Below are 16301 nucleotides of genomic sequence, written 5' to 3' on the forward strand. Positions count from 1 at the left end.
ATTGTCAACGTTTTAGGTTGAAACCCTGCACCAGGCCAGATTTCCTTCCTCGAACGATCTTGGCGAACCAGTCTGCCTTGCGTGACTCCTGACACAGAAGTGGGCAACTCTTGATAAAGGAGCAAATAAATATTACCCAATAACATCTACATTACATAAAAGTGAATAATGAAAACAAAATTTACCTCCAGTGGAAGCCAGTCAACTGCAAGATTCAAAACCCTCAAGACTTTGTGGTTGCCCCCAAACAAAAGCCCATCAAGTTGGAGTTGTACAAAAGGGTTATATAGTGCAAGGGCAGGGAAAAGTTAGCAGAGAATGTGGATGTCTGCAAGTGCAAAGTCGGTTGGGGTGCAATGGAGGAGAGTTCAGAGGGAGAAAAATGCATTTGTGGGCAGGTCCACTAGGATCAGAAATCCTTTCCAAGGTCCACGAGGAAACTTGTGGCTTCTATTGTCCCAAACTCTGCTCGCATTCCTCAACCCAAACCTAGTCAGCAGCTGTCCAAAGCTCCAGGAACCAATGGCTGCTTCTTGCCCAGATTGGCACAAGTCAATAAACCAGCAAAAGTGTCAAATCTTCGACAATTAATAGAGTTTCACACTCTGCTCTACCTTTGTAGCCTTCCATTAGCGTGAAGAGAATCCATATAACAGGGAGTGGGTGTAACGTTTATGAGGTACAGAGATTTGAAAAGTTATGGTAATATTGTTCAGAGATTTCATAATGGAGACAGATTTAACCAGCAAACTTATGCATTACAGGGACACAAGAGATTGCAGATGCTGGAATCTGAAGCAAAAACACAAGATGCTGGAGGAACTCGGCGGGTCAGGCAGCACCTATGGAGGGAAATGGACAGCTGATGTTTCGGGTCAAGGATTTTCATCTCGACCCCTCATCGAGACTTCATCCAGTCCAGATGAAGGGTCTAGACCAGAAACATCAGCTGTCCATTTCCCTCCACAGATGCTGCCTGACCCACTGAGTTCCTCCAGCAGCTTATCTGTTGCTCCAAACTCATGCATGAGCTTGTTAAAAAGATAATGAAAGGGGTTCGGTTTCTGAATTTATACACAGATTTATTTGGATTCCCTCAAAATTTGGAATCTTGCCAATATAAAAGAACACCGTTCTAAACTAATACCAAAAAGAAAGGCTTTTTTTTAAAATTAGCTCAGCATATAAAAGGGTAACATTTTTGAACCTTTAGTGTGCAAAAGAAAAAGATACTTACGAACATCAGGCAAGTTAGGTTTTGTAGCTGTAAGGGAAAGAAATAAGTTTTATATTTTTTATTTTGACTGCATATCATATGCCCTTACAAGTTATAAATGACAATGCTCACATATCAAAAAGGCACACAGGTTTGAACGAGTTCTCCCCTCATGTATTACTCCAGCAATCAAATGAGATGACCAATTGGAATTTCACCTTACAATTAAGATACAATTCCCTAAAAAAAACTGCAAATATTCTAAGCTTTTGAATTATTCTGATTGAAGTATAAACTTTCATTTAAAACCATATAGATAAACACTGAAATATAAAGGATCTCCAACATTTCAGTGAGTAAACCAATTGCCCAAGAGAGCTGCAGTTGTACATTGAAGTAAACACAGGGAGCAGAAGAGACCTCACTGTGCTCGGTGTTAGGGATGGACTCAGCTGTGATCTGAAGCACTAATTGCTAGTGGTCCTCCAGCAGGACAATAAGCAAGCAAGACCTTGCCAACTGAATTGGCAGAGGAAGGGTAAAATATGGTTCTAACTGGCAGGTGCAATAACCAATTAGTTAAAACAGTTGAATGCAACGTACTAGATAATGCTGATTTAATAGAGTCATACAGCACTGAAACAGGTCCTTCGGCCCAACTTGTCCATGCTAACCAGAATGCCCCACAACTTTCTAAACCCTTCCAATCCATGTACCTGTCCAACTGTCTTTTAAAAGTTGTTATTCTACCTGCTTCAACTACTTCCTCTGGCAGCTGATTCCACATAGATATCAACCTTTGTGTAACATTTGCCCCTTAAGTTCCTATTATATCTTTCCCTGATCACCTTAAATCTATGCCCTCTAGTTCTTGATTCCCCAACTCTGGGGTAAAAGGCTGTGCATTTACCCTATCTATGCCCCTCGTGATTTTATACACCTCTTTAAGATCACCTCTCAGTCTCCTATGCACTCCAAGGAATAAAGTCCTAGCCTGTCCAACCTCTCCCCTATAACTCAGTACCTCAAGTCCTGGCAACATCCTTGTAAATCTTTTCTGCACTTTTTCCAGTTTAATAACATCCTTCCAAAAGCAGGGCGACCAAAACTGAACACAGTACTCCAAGTGCGGCCTCACCAGCGTCCTGTACAACCGCATCATGACCTTCCAACTTTTATACTCAATGCCCTGACTGAAGACCAGTGTGCCAAGAGCCTTCTTTACCACCCTGTCTACTTGTGACTCCACTTTAAGTAAATTTGTACTCCAAGGTCCCGGTCCCTCTGTTCAACAACACTCCCCAGGGCCCTGCCATTCACTGAGAAAATCCCACCTGGATTTGACTTTCCAAAATGCAACACCTCCTACTCATCCAAATTAGACTCCATCTGCCATTCCTCGGCCCACTTACTCAGCTGATCAAGATCCCCCTGTAATTTTTGATAACCTTCTTCATTGTCCACTATACCACCTATTTGAGTGTCTTCTGCAAACTTACTAACCATGCCTTTCACATTCGTATCCAAATCATTGATATAGATGACAAACAACAATGGAACCAGCACCAACCCCTAAGGCACACCACTAGTCACGGGCCTCCAGTCCGAGAAACAAACTTCTACCATCTAGCCAATTGCGTATCCAATTAGCCAGCTCTCCCTGGATTCCATGTGATCTAACCTTCCAGAGCAGCCTACCATGTGGAACCTTAAGGGCCTTACTGAAGTTCATACAAACCGAGTCTACCACCCTGTCCTCATCAACTTTCTTGGTCACCTCATCAAAAAACTCAATAGTTCATAAGACACGTTCTACCATGCATAAAGCTGTGCTGACCACCTCTAATCAACCCTTCTTTCCAGATGTACATCTTATCCCTCAGAATCCTCTCCAGTAACTTATGTTGGACAGATTAGACTTACTGGCCTACAGTTCCCAGGTTTTACTTTGCCACCATTCTTAAATAAAAGGTACAACATTTGCTACCTTCCAGTTCACCAGCACCTCACCTGTGGCTTACCATGATGCAAATATCTCAGCCAGGGTTCCCGCAACTTCTTCTCTAGCCTCCCACAGTGTTCTTGGATAAACCTGGTCAGGCCCTGGAGATTTATCTACCTTCATACCTTTTAAGATATCCAGCACCTCCTCTGCTGTAAAGCAGACTATCCCCAAGATCTCCCCATTTACTTCTCCCAGTTCAAGTCTTCATGTCTTTCGCCACAGTAAAAACAGAGGAGAAATATTCATTAAGGACCTTGCCCATCTCCTGCGGCTCCACACGAAGGTGTCCCTTCGGTCTTTGAGGGACACCATTCTCTCTCTAGTTTTCCCTTAATATACATAAAATCTCTTCGTATTTTCCATAATCTTCCCTGCCAAAGTTACTTCATGCCCCCTTTTTGCCCTCCTGATTTCCTTCTTGAGTACACTCCTGCATCCCCTATCCTCCTCCAGGGATTCACTTGATCCCAGTTGCCTGTAACTCCTCCTATTTCCTGGCCAGGGCCTCAATATCCCTCGTCATCCAGGATTCCCTACTCCAACCAGCCCTGTCCTTCACTCTAACAGGAACATGCAGACCTTGAGCTCTCACTATCTCATCTTTAAAAGCCTCCCACTTGCTCGTGGCCCCTTAGCCCACGAATAACCTACTCCAACTAACCTTTGCAAACTCCAGTCTCATACCGTCAAATTTCACCTTGCCCCAATTTAGAACTTGGACCTGTGGATCAGTTCTGTCCCATGCCGTAACTATGGTTACCGGCCCCAAAGTGCTTCCCCACTGTCACTTGCCCACCTATTACCCAAGGGTAGATTGAGCTTTGCCCTCTCCCAAGTAGGGGCCTCTATATATTGCCCAAGAAAGTTTCCTGAACGTACATAACAAATTCCACCCCATCTGGTCGCCTCATAATCGGAAGGATGTGGAAGCTTTAGAGAGGGTGCAGAGGAGATTTACCAGGATTGGAGAGCATGTCTTATGAGGATAGGTTGAGTGAACTAGGGCTTTTCTCTTTGGAGAGAAGGAGGATGAGAGATAACTTGATAAAGGTGTACAAGATGATAAGAGGCATAGATCGAGTGGACAGTCAGAGACTTTTTCCCAGTGCGACAATGGCTAACAGGAAAGGACATAATTTTAAGGTGACTGGAGGAAGGTACAAGGGGGATGTCAGGAGTAAGTCTTTTACACAGAGAGTGGTGGGTGCATGGAATGCACTGCCGGCAGAGGTTGTGGGGGCAGATACATTAGGGACATTTAAGAGACTCTAAGATAGGCACATGAATGATAGAAAAATAGGGGGCTATGTGGAGGGAAGTGTTGGATAGATCTAGTAGGATAAAATGTCAGCACAACATTGAGGGCTGAAGGGCCTGTACTGTGCTGTAATGTTCTATGTTCTACCTAAGCACTTAACAGTATGGCAGTCCCACTCTATGTTAGGAAAGTTAAAATCCTCTTAAAAGGGACCTCTTGTTTACAAGTGCAAAGATCTCCGAAGGCAGCAGCACAGGTAGATAAAGGTGGTTAAAAAAAAGGCACATGGACACTTGCCTTCATTAGCTGGAGCAGAACAGGGAGGTTGGGTTACAACTTTATAAAACTATTGGTTAGGTCACAGTTGCAGGACTGTGTGCAGTTCTGGTCGCCAGACGACAAGTGGGAATGCGATTACACAGGAGAAAGTGCAGAACTGCAGAGGAGGTTCACCAGGACATTGCCTGGGATGGAGAACTTCAGATAGGAGGAGAAAATTGGTAGGCTTGGGTTTGTTTTCCTTGAAGTGGAGTTGGCTTGGACGGCAGGACAGATAGAGGACCTGAGGTGTACAAAATTATGAGGGGATAGATAATCTTTTCCCCATGGCAGATATGCATAAAATGTGGAAGGCACAGGTTTAAGATGAGGGATATTGGGTCTAGAGGGGATCTAAGGTAGTATTCTTTCACCCGGAGGGTGGTTGGAAGTTGGAATGCACCGTCCGAGGGGTTGAAGGAATAGGAGGAATGTATTCTCACAACTATATGAGTATTTGAATTGAGACTCAAGAGATTCTGCAGATGCTGGAATCTGGAGCAACACACACAAAAACTGCTGGAGGAACTCAGCAGGTCAGGCCTCATCTATGGAGAGTAATAAAACAGTCAACGTTTCAGGTCGAGACCCTTCATCAGGACTGGAAAGGAAGAGGGAGAAATTGAATTGGCAAGGTATTGAAGACTACAGACCAAGTGCTGGTAAATAAGATTAGTATATATGGGTACATGGTGGTCACCATGGACATGGGCTCAAGGGCCAGTTTCTGTACTGTATAACTCAATATTAATAAAATTATTACTACATACCTGGAGGTTGAGTTGGCAAGTCTTTAAATACATCTTCTAGGTTGAAACCATCATCCTGCCCTGGATGATAAAAGACAGGGATTGAAATCAAGTTCCCCAAAACAAAAAATCACGTATGTTTAATACCAATTGTATCAACAAAAGAAAATTACGTCAACAGGATTAGCACTCATTTTACCTCTTGGGCCCAACACCGGATTCAACTACTGATCGCACTACAATAAACTCTTGCTTATCAAGTATTTATGCATCCCGAATTCTCATGCAATTGTTAAAGATTTCTAAAAATATTAAGCCTCCAACTTAAAGTTCTGCTAATCCCAATGAAGTGCCATCCACAGCGAATAAACTGATTTTTTTTGACATTTAGAATTAAGTGATTTTTAGTTTAAGTGGTAGCCTAACCCAGGTCTATGCATAAATGAAGAACACGATGATGCTGGAGGAACACAGCAGGCCAGGCAGCATCCGTGGAGAAAAGCAGGCAGTCGACGTTTCCGGTTAGGACCCTTTAGGACTTCTTGAGTCCTAAAGAACGGTCCTGCCCCGAAATGTTGACCGCCTGCTTTTCTCCACGGATGCTGCCTGGCCTGCTGAGTTCCTCCAGCATCATCGTGTTTTTCACCTGGATTCCAGCGTCTGCAGTCCTTTGTTTCTCCAGGTCTATGCATAGCCTAATAAGGTGAAGTGTATTAACAAAAAAAATGCAGTGAATTTCAAGTGTTATGCAAAATAAGTGTGAAAACATTTTTAATTTATGTTGACAGAAGATACTGCAGATGCTGGAATCTGGAGCCAAGAACAAACTGCTGGAGGAACTCAGTGGGTTGAGCAGCAGCTGTGTAGACAAAGATGGTCGCCATCAGATTTCTAAATGGTCCATGAACACTAACTTGTTATTCTTCTTTTGAACTATGTAATTATTTTTGTAACTGACAGTAGTTTTTATGTCTTGCACTGTACTGCTGCCATAAAACAACAAATTTCACCACACGTCAGTGACAATAAATCTGATTCGACCTTTCAGGTCGAGACGCTGCATCAGGACTGAGATTGTAGATGGAAGACAGCCATTATAAAGAGGCGAGAGTGAGGGGTGAGTCAAGTGCTGGTGGGTGAAAGGTTGAACCAGATAAGGGTTGATCGGCAGATGGTGGGGCAGGGGAGAATCAGAAAGGTGAGGAAAGGGGGAAGAAACCCAGGTCGTTAAGCATAGGCGTGTAGGGTTGATGGAACCAGGTGGGGAAGGGATGGAAATGTGAACAAAATGGAGAGAGAGAGAGAACCAGTGTGGACAAGTGGGAGAAGAACACAAGGGGTGCGAGTTACCCAAAGCCTTCAACGCTCATACCAAGGGTTGTAGGCTACCTAAGAAGAATTTATGTTTATCCTAAAGGACAGTGCAATAGCAGGCTAATTAGCAGCAGCAACCTCTGAAGATTTAGCACTTCATGCGATGGTGAGTATACTCAGTCATTTGATTTTTGCTGTATTTTACATTAACTGTTTAACCTTAAAATATAGAGTTTAAGTGTAATACTCATTTAAAAAGATAAAGAGGAGATAATAAGATATCTTTATTGGTCACATGTACATCGAAACACACAGTGAAATGCATCTTTTGTGTAGAGTGTTCTGGGGGCAGCCCACAAGTGTCGCCATGCTTCCGGTGCCAACATAGCACGCCCACAACTTCCTAACCCGTACGTCTTTGGAATGTGGGAGGAAACCAGAGCACCTGGAGGAAACCCACGCAGACACGGGGAGAACGTACAAACTCCTTACTGACAGTGGCCGGAATTGAACCCAGGTCGCTGGCGCTGTTATAGTGTTACGCTAACCACTATGCTACTGTGCCTGCCCCATACATACAGTTTAGCAATTCAAAGGTTTATGCCTAAAACATTAGTGTGATGTACAGTAATTTTTAAGCAATTTTCATGCAACCACAGCACTCCCGCTCCCCATGGATGTCAGGTGGCTGAGGGTACTGTGATTAGTCAGAGGCACACACAATAGAAACAGGCCCTTCAGACCAAAGTCTGCACCAACCATCCATTTTACACTATTCATTCACTTCCACCTTCTCATATTTTACCACCCACCTACACTTGGGGCAATTTATAGAAGCCAACTAACTCACACACCTTTAGGAACCTGAGAGGAAACCTACGGTTATAACGAGGATGGATAAACTCCACACCGACAGCACCCAAGGTTGGGATTGAACCCAGGTCATTGGAGCTGTGAGGCAGTAGCTTGACTAGCTGTGGCACTGAGCGACCGTAGTAGTTGATCACTCTGCATTGTGTATCTAATCAAATCAATTCAAACATTTTAGATATTTTCTGATGAGGAATAAATTCTTCAATATATACATCAACTCGATACAGAATTGAATCAGCATAGCCAATAGAAAAATCCTGGGAGGTATATAAAGGATGCTTAAACTTCATCAATTCTCCTCAACAGATATAGTGTCATAACTAGAAGTGGTTATGAAGGAAGGCTCAAAGGAGTCAAACTATTTTCCCTTGCATTCATTCACTTTCTATCAGGCAGGGAAAGTTAAACATCAAGGCCATCTCTGCAGATTCTGCAGATGAAGCTATTTACAACGTGTTTTCACGGTGCATACTCGTGATTAGTCACTGTGCTCATCACTTATGCCTCGGATCCTTTTGAAAGAAAGGACATTCATTTAGCATTCCTGATATATGAGCAATCTCTGAATGGCATTTGTCAACCAATTTAGATAAGCAATACAAAGCATACAAAAAGCTACAGAGGTTGCTTGGTTGGTAACTGCCACAAGCAAATGAAGCAACGTGCAAGGTATGCGAAGTGTAGTTTTAATATCAGTCTCTTAGTAAATGTAGTTTAAATGCTAATGTAGCTATCTCTGCCAAAATGGGATTACTCCTTGGCTCCATCTGGAAGATGAATAAACACATTGCTTTTTTTTCCTCATTACAATACAAAACAGAGGCCATGTAACCCATTGAGTCTATGCCAACTTCCAGCAGAGGAATCCCATCAATCCTATTTCTGCCATCCCCCATCCACCCTATTTCTCTGCATTCTTGCAACTTATTCCCTCTTTCACTCTTGTCTACACTAAGGGATAGTTTACAGCGGCTAATTAACCTACCAGCACATCTCCAGGATGTGGGAAGAAACTAAAGCACTCCAGGGGAAACTCCACACAGTCACAGGAAGCACATGCAAACCCCACTCAGACAGCATCAGAGGTCAGGACCCTGGGACCCTTGGAACTGTAAAGTAGTGGCACCTAATCCTCTGCCACTATCTGGCCATTTCCAGCCACTATTTATATTAAAAAAGGTTTAACGTCAAAAGACACATTTAACACACCTTTTTCATGCTTCCCAACCCAGTCCCTTTTTTTGAAATTGCAAAAAGGGACAGCACGGTAGTGTAGCAGTTAGCGCAATGTTATTACAGTGCCAGTGATCGGGGTTCAATTCCCACCGTTGTCTGTAAGGAGTTTATATGTTCTCCCCGTGACTGCGTGGGTTTCCTCCGAGTGCTCCAACTTCCTCCCACATTCCAAAGACGTACAGGTTAGTAGGCTAACATAGAACTCTAGTTAGGCTGCATTTAGAGTATTGCGTGCAATTCTGGTCACCTGACTACAGGAAGGATGTCAAGGCTTTAGAGAGGGTGCAGAGGTTTACTAGGATGCTGCCCGGATTAGAGGGCATGTGCTATCAGGAGAGGCTGGACAAACTTGGGCTCTTTTCTCTGGAGCGGCAGAAGCTGAGGGATGATCTGTTGGAAGTGTATAAAATTATGAGGGGCATAGATAGGGTGGACAAGCAATATCTTTCTCCCCATTATTGAGCGATCCAATACCAGAGGGCATGCATTTAAGGCGAGAGGGGATAGGATCAGAACAGACGTGAGGGGTATGTTTTTTTACTGAGATGGCAGTACTGAGATTTTACTGAGATGGTGGATGCCTGGAATGCGTTGCCTGATAGGGTGGTGGAGGCAAAGTCATTGGGGGCTTTTAAGAGGCACATGACTGAGAGGAAAATAGAGGGATATGGGCATTCTGTAGGTAGGAGGGAATAGCTATGTTGGCACAACATTGTGGGCCAAAGGGCCTGTTCTATGCTGTACTGTTCTATGTTCTAACATGGTGTAATTGGGCAGTGCGGGCTCGTTGGGCCGGAAGGGCCTGTTACCGTGCTGTATAAAGTTTTTTTCAAAAAGTTTTAAAAATGAGAGACTTAAAGAATCATCTCAACTTCAAGAGATTATCCCAGAGTGGTAATCAAGAACAGCTTCTTCCCCACCACCATCAAACTTCTGAACCAATCACCTCTTCCACATTCCCTTCCCAGTGGTGCTACGATGGTCTTGAACCCTTAACTCTACCTCTTCCATTATTGTCACTTTAGCATTTCTTTTTGCACTGCCATAATTTTGTTGTTTTGCACTCATTGTTCTATTTATTGTTACCACGTTCACTGTTTACTCTGAGAGCTTGACACGAGCAAGGAATTTCATTGCACCCTGGTGCATACATAGAACACTACAGCGCAGTACAGGCCCTTCAGCCCTCAATGTTGTGCTGACATTTTATCCTACTAGATCTATCTAACACTTCCCTCCACATAGCCCCCTATTTTTCTATCATTCATGTGTCTATCTTAAAGTCTCTTAAATGTCCCTAATCTATCTGCCCCCACAACCTCTGCCGGCAGTGCGTTCCACACACCCACCACTCTCTGTGTAAAAAAACTTACCCCTGACATCCCCCTTATACCTTGCACCAATCACCTTAAAATTATGTCTCCTCGTGTTAGTCATTGTCGCCCTGGGGAAAAAGTCTCTGACTGTCCACTTGATCTATGCCTCTTATCATCTTGTACACCTCTATCAAGTCACCTCTCATCCTCCTTCTCTCCAAAAAGAAAAGCCCTAGCTCACTCAACCTATCCTCATAAGACATGATCTCCAATCCAGGCAACATCCTGGTAAATCTCTGCACCCTCACTAAAACTTACAAATCCTTCCTCTAATGAGGCGACCAGAACTGAACACGATACTCCAAGTGTGGTCTGACCAGAGTTCTATAGAGCTGCAATATGACCTCATGGCTCTTGAACTCAGTACCCCGACTAATGAAGGCCAACACACCATACACCTTCTTAACAACCCTATCGACCTGCGCGGCAACCCTGAGGGATCTATGGATGTGGACCCCAAGATCCCCCTGTTCCTCCACACTGCTAAGAGTACAACAATGATTTGGATCTGGATCTGTTCAACCAGCTGGGATGGTTCTCTATATATACCCTTCAACCAACTCCCAAAGTGAAGAGATTCTTATTACTGAGAAAGCCTGGAGCACACAAATTGAATCCTGCTGCATTTCAAAAGACAGCTTCATCTATTCCAAGGCTCTCATTACCACCCCAACGCTGTACTACATAAATGCACTACACACATAGCTACTCAGCTCCACCCACCCAAGCTCCTATATTTTCTAAATCATTTTGTCCATTTTCTCTCTTAATTTGCTGCCACTGGTTCAGTAGCCACGTTACAGCAATCTCTCAATTTACAAAGGGTTCCGTTTACAATGGAGACACAAGAGACTGCAGATGCTGGAATCTGGAACAACAAACAATCTACTGGAGGAACTCAGCAGGTCGAGCAGCATCTGTGGGGGGGGGGGGGGGGGGGGGGGAGGAATTATTGATGTTTCTGGTTGACGTCCTGAAACTTCAAGAATTCCTCCCCACAGATGCTGCTCAACCCACAGAGCTCCTCCTGCAGATTGTTTGTTGTTCAATTGACAAATTAAGGTCATTGACTCAGTGTACATGCCTTTGATGTAATACCTCCACTCTTGTAAATAAATCATCTTGCAATAATACCCAACATACCATCTGCCAACCCCCACTGCCAGCCTGTTGAACTCTATTAACATCTTTGATGTATATACAAAAGGTCCCTTGGAACATCAATCACAATTTAATAATCCACCATTATTTTTTTTCTGCCAAAGTGGGGAACCTCACATTTTCTCCCCACATTATATACCATCTACCACGTGCCCTTGTTCGTCTATACATTTCCCCAACGCCTCTTCTCATCTTCCTCAAATGGGGTGCCATTCCACACTTGTGGGAATGCGTTCCAGTAACCACTGATAATCCTCCAGACTAGAAAATTTTCTTGGCTAGTGCAGGTTCCTCCTTTTAATAACTCACTTTTCTTTACATGCTGCACAGACGTATAACTAAACTTACTAGCTTCACTGGAAAATTTAACAGGAGCGCAAGAAAGTGTCCCAGTAAGCCAGATCCAAACCATTGGGATTTCTGAACAATCGGATAGCATTACAATCGGATAGTTTTACTGCACATCAAGATGCACTTCACGCAGTATCTGCAAATGTACAAAATTTTGGCTAATCAGACATTGCCCAGAAATGTACCCTATTTGTAAAAAAATTACCCAAGAAATAGCTGCACCAAAATGCTCAAAAAACATTTTCACCCATTTTCCACTTGAGAACAGCATTCAAATTGCACTCGTAGCAAATCCAGCCCCTCAGCATTTGAATCACATGCAAATTAAATCCGGAATATGTAATCAAACACGCCAAAGTGTAACAAATTATTTACAAGGTGGGGGAAATGTCTCAATTAGCTCAAATTAAATTTGAAAACTTCGGTCCTTTCTCACCTGATTATGAGAGAAAAGGCAGCCCAGGGGACACCTGCTGATTTTTGGAAAGTCAAACTGAAAATCCTTGGAAAAAAAATCTAGGTTACATGTGGGTACAGGTGCCAAAGAGTCAGCAATGAGAAATTAATGTGCACATCTGCACACTTGGCACATTCATTTCAGAATGCACTTGGCTGTTTATACCGTCACCTAATGATAAACAGTGACAGGACTTCAAAAGTACATCACTAGTCATGTCATTCTTCAGAAGGTACAGCACTGCACAAATTCCACTGCATTATTCAGATTGAACTTGAAGTTTGTTGTGTGTAGCACACTGGGACAGCCCAGAAGTTGCATTACAAATTAATGCATTTAACAAAAGGGAATGCAATCTATATCCCTCACAGCGATACAGCATTACTTACCTGCTGGAAGTATTAAAAAAGGTTTAGCTATAATAATGATCCAACAACCCTAGATGCCCTGCAGAACACTCAAAGTTTAAGCTGTCACATGCGTTTTGTATGTAGTTGGAATCTGTACAAGTGGCTGCTTTGTAACCAACCCCGATGAGAACAGATGATTAAACAAACACAACAGAAGCAAATCATTCTGCCTCTTGTTCCCACTCTTGCCCAAGATCAAGGCTTTTTTTAATATATAAACCGTCAATACCACCTTTCCTGCACTAACTTCACATCTGTTCCCTTGATGTCAATATCCCATTGATCAGGCTCAAATATATTCAGTCCCTCCTGGGTAGAGTATTCCAAAGGTTCACCAGTGTCTGGGTGAAGAAATTTCTTCTCAACTGCCCTAAAACTTGACCCCTTTATTTTGAGGATGAGACCAACTGATGTGACCATCTGCATTAGAGGGCAAGAGAGGTCAGACAAACTAGGGTTGTTTTCTCTAGGGCAGCAGAGGCTGAGGGGAGAACTGATAGAAGTTTATAAGATTACGAGAGGCATCGAGCAGACAGCCGGTATCTTTTTCCCCAGGGTCAAGATGTCTGATACTGGAGGGCACACATTTAAGGTGAGAGGGGGTAAGTTCAAAGGAGATGTGCAGGGCAAGTTTTGTTTTTACAGAGTGGTGGGTGCCCGGAACGGAGCTGCCAGGAGTGGTGGCGGAGGCAGATATGATAGAGGTGTTTAAGAGCTCTTGGATAGGCAGATTAATGTGCAGAGAATGGGAGGGATATGGACCATGTGCAGGCAGAATGGATTAGGTGTCATTATCTTAATTAGTTCGGCACAACATCGTGGGGCAAAGGGCCTGTTCCTATGCTGTACTGCTCTATGTTCCATGTTCAATGTTCTTCACTCAATTTAAAAATTCCACTATTCAGGCAAATCAAATTTACATCTCCCAACTGCCATGGCAGAAATGAGAACTCATGTCTCTGAACTATCTCTGGGATGGTGTTGTTGAAGAGGCCAGCATGGTGGTGGACAGTCGACTTGAATCATTGCAGTCCTGGTGAAAGTGCTGTTGGATAGGGAGCATCCAGTCTTGGCTCCACTGCTGAAGTAGTGATCGTGTGGAGGAACAGAGGGATCTTGGGGTCCACGTCCATAGATCCCTTAAGGTTGCCGCGCAGGTCGATAGGGTTGTTAAGAAGGCGTATGGTGTGTTGGCCTTCATTAGTCGGGGTATTGAGTTCAAGAACCGCGAGGTAATGTTCCAGCTCTATAGAACTCTGGTCAGACCACACTTGGAGTATTGTGTTCAGTTCTGGTCACCTCATTATAGAAAGGATGTGGAAGCTTTAGAGAGGGTGCAGAGGAGATTTACCAGAATGCTGCCTGGATTGGAGAGCATGTCTTATGAGGATAGGTTGAGTGAGCAAGGGCTTTTGTCTTTGGAGAGAAGGAGGATGCGAGGTGACTTGATAGAGGTGCACAAGATGATAAGAGGCATAGATGGAGCGGACAGTCAGAGACTTTTTCCCCAGTGTGACAATGGCCAACATGAGGGGGCATAATTTTAAGGTGATTGGAAAAAGGTGTAAGGGGGATGTCAGGGGTAAGTTTTTATTTTACACAGAGAGTGGTAGGTGCAAGGAACGCACTGCCGGCAGAGGTTGTGGGGGCAGATACATCAGGGACATTTAAGAGACTCTTAGATAGACACATGAATGATAGAAAAATAGGGGGCCATGTGGGAGGGGAGGGTTAGATAGATGTTAGAGCAGGATAAAATGTTGGCACAACATTGTGGGCTGAAGGGCCTGTACTGTGCTGTAGTGTTCTATGTTCTATTCAGTATAGGGCCCCATCTTTCGTATCCAGTAACATTAGTATGTAGCTATTATATCTGTAAAGTCCATACAGGTAAAGCTGGTGGTCATTTGGTAAACCAATAAGATTAAGCTGGTCAACCCTCAAGTTTACTCAAGACACAGGCTGCTGTTAACAGGACTTCAAAGAGCCCTGTGCAGTGTACAATTCTTGCATTGAGGAAAGGGCATTCAGAATGGGAAGAGTCCACGAGCCAACTTAGACTCAATGGGCCAAAATCTGTTGTCAGGCAATATAATGTGAAAATATTATTTCAACTACTAGCTTCTCTGGAAAGCACAACACGTGCACTTATAAAAACCAAGTAGTATACAATCAGGGAGATGGGGCAAGCCCAGTACAAGATAGAAGGCCAATGCAATACAAGATCAACATAACTGATAGAAACACCAGAAATTTCAAATAAGAGTAAATGCCAACAAGATCTGGCAGCATCACCAGATCATGGCAAGAAATCCCAAAAGTATGCAAGTGCAGGTTTTGGGAAGAACTCCAACAGTCAATAAAGAATGAATGCAACTCTTGCCGGGATGTAATCTGAATCCACTCAACAGGAAACCAATAGCTTCAACATTGTGTAGGTTTCACACACTGCCAGGTAAAATTGGGGATAATGTCAATAAGAAACTGCATTCTACTTCCATAGGTTTCCTGTCTACCAAGCTAGACTAATGTAAAAACAATTTTTTCTCTGGCACACAGTCAAGAAAAAGCAAGTGGAAATAATTAAGACAGTCCAAAAATGTAATGTCCCTTGGTTCGACCTAGATTCAATACCCACCCACCTGGGTCATTCTCTCTTCTCCCCTCTCCCATCAGGCAGAAGATACAGGAGCCCGAGGGCATATACCACCAGGCTCAAGGACAGATTCTATCCAACTGTGATAAGACTATTGAACGGTTCCCTTACGATGAGGTGGACTCTTGACCTCACAATCTACCTTGTTATGACCTTGCACCTTATTGTCTACCTGCAATGCACTTCCCTATAGCCGTGACACTTTACTCTGTATTCTATTATTGTTCTTACCCTGTACTACTGCAATGCACGCTGTACTACCTCAATGCACTGTGTAATGAATTGATCTGTATGAACGGTATGCAAGACAAGTTTTTCCACCGTACCTCGGTACAAGTGACAATAATAAACCAATACCAAATGTCGGCACAACGTTGTGGGCCGAAGGGCCTGTACTATGCTGTAATGTTCTACGTTCCAGATTAGCATACTCAAGTGTACCATAGAACAATACAGCACAATACAGGCCCTTCGGCCCACCATGTTGTGCCGACCTTCAAACCACTCCTAAAACTATCTAACCCCTTCCTCCCACATAGCCCTCTATCTTAACTTCCTCCATATGCTTATCTAGCAATCTCTTGAACTTGCCCAACGTATCAGCCTCCACCCCAGGCAGCACATTCCATGCGCCAACCACTCCCTGGGTGAAAAACCTCCCTCTGATGTCTCCCTTGAACTTCCCACCCATTACCTTAAAGCCGTGCCCTCTTGTATTGAGCATTGGTGCCCTGGGAAAGAGATGCTGGCTGTCCACTCTATCTATTCCTCTTAATATTTTGTACACCTCTATCATGTCTCCCCTCATCCTCCTTCTCTCCAATGAGAGAAGCCCTAGCTCCCTTAGTCTCTCCTCATAATCCATACTCTTATACTGATATCCTCTGGTATTGGCCATTGCCGCCCTGGGGAAAAGGTGCT

General features: G+C 43.7%; 1 protein-coding gene across 1 annotated transcript in view; it reads right to left on the minus strand.

The window, feature by feature from the left end:
• LOC127575921 (CD99 antigen-like protein 2) overlaps positions 1-16301 on the minus strand; it is a 72079-nt gene that overhangs the window by 19627 nt on the left and 36151 nt on the right. Inside the window, exons 2-3 of the mRNA XM_052026159.1 lie at positions 5568-5627; positions 1238-1264 (exon numbers count right to left, since the gene is read on the minus strand). Of these exons, the coding sequence (XP_051882119.1) occupies positions 1238-1264; positions 5568-5627 (87 nt within the window). The remainder of the gene's footprint in view (positions 1-1237; positions 1265-5567; positions 5628-16301) is intronic.

Source organism: Pristis pectinata, chromosome 11, assembly GCF_009764475.1.
Source record: "Pristis pectinata isolate sPriPec2 chromosome 11, sPriPec2.1.pri, whole genome shotgun sequence".
Taxonomy (NCBI): domain Eukaryota; kingdom Metazoa; phylum Chordata; class Chondrichthyes; order Rhinopristiformes; family Pristidae; genus Pristis; species Pristis pectinata.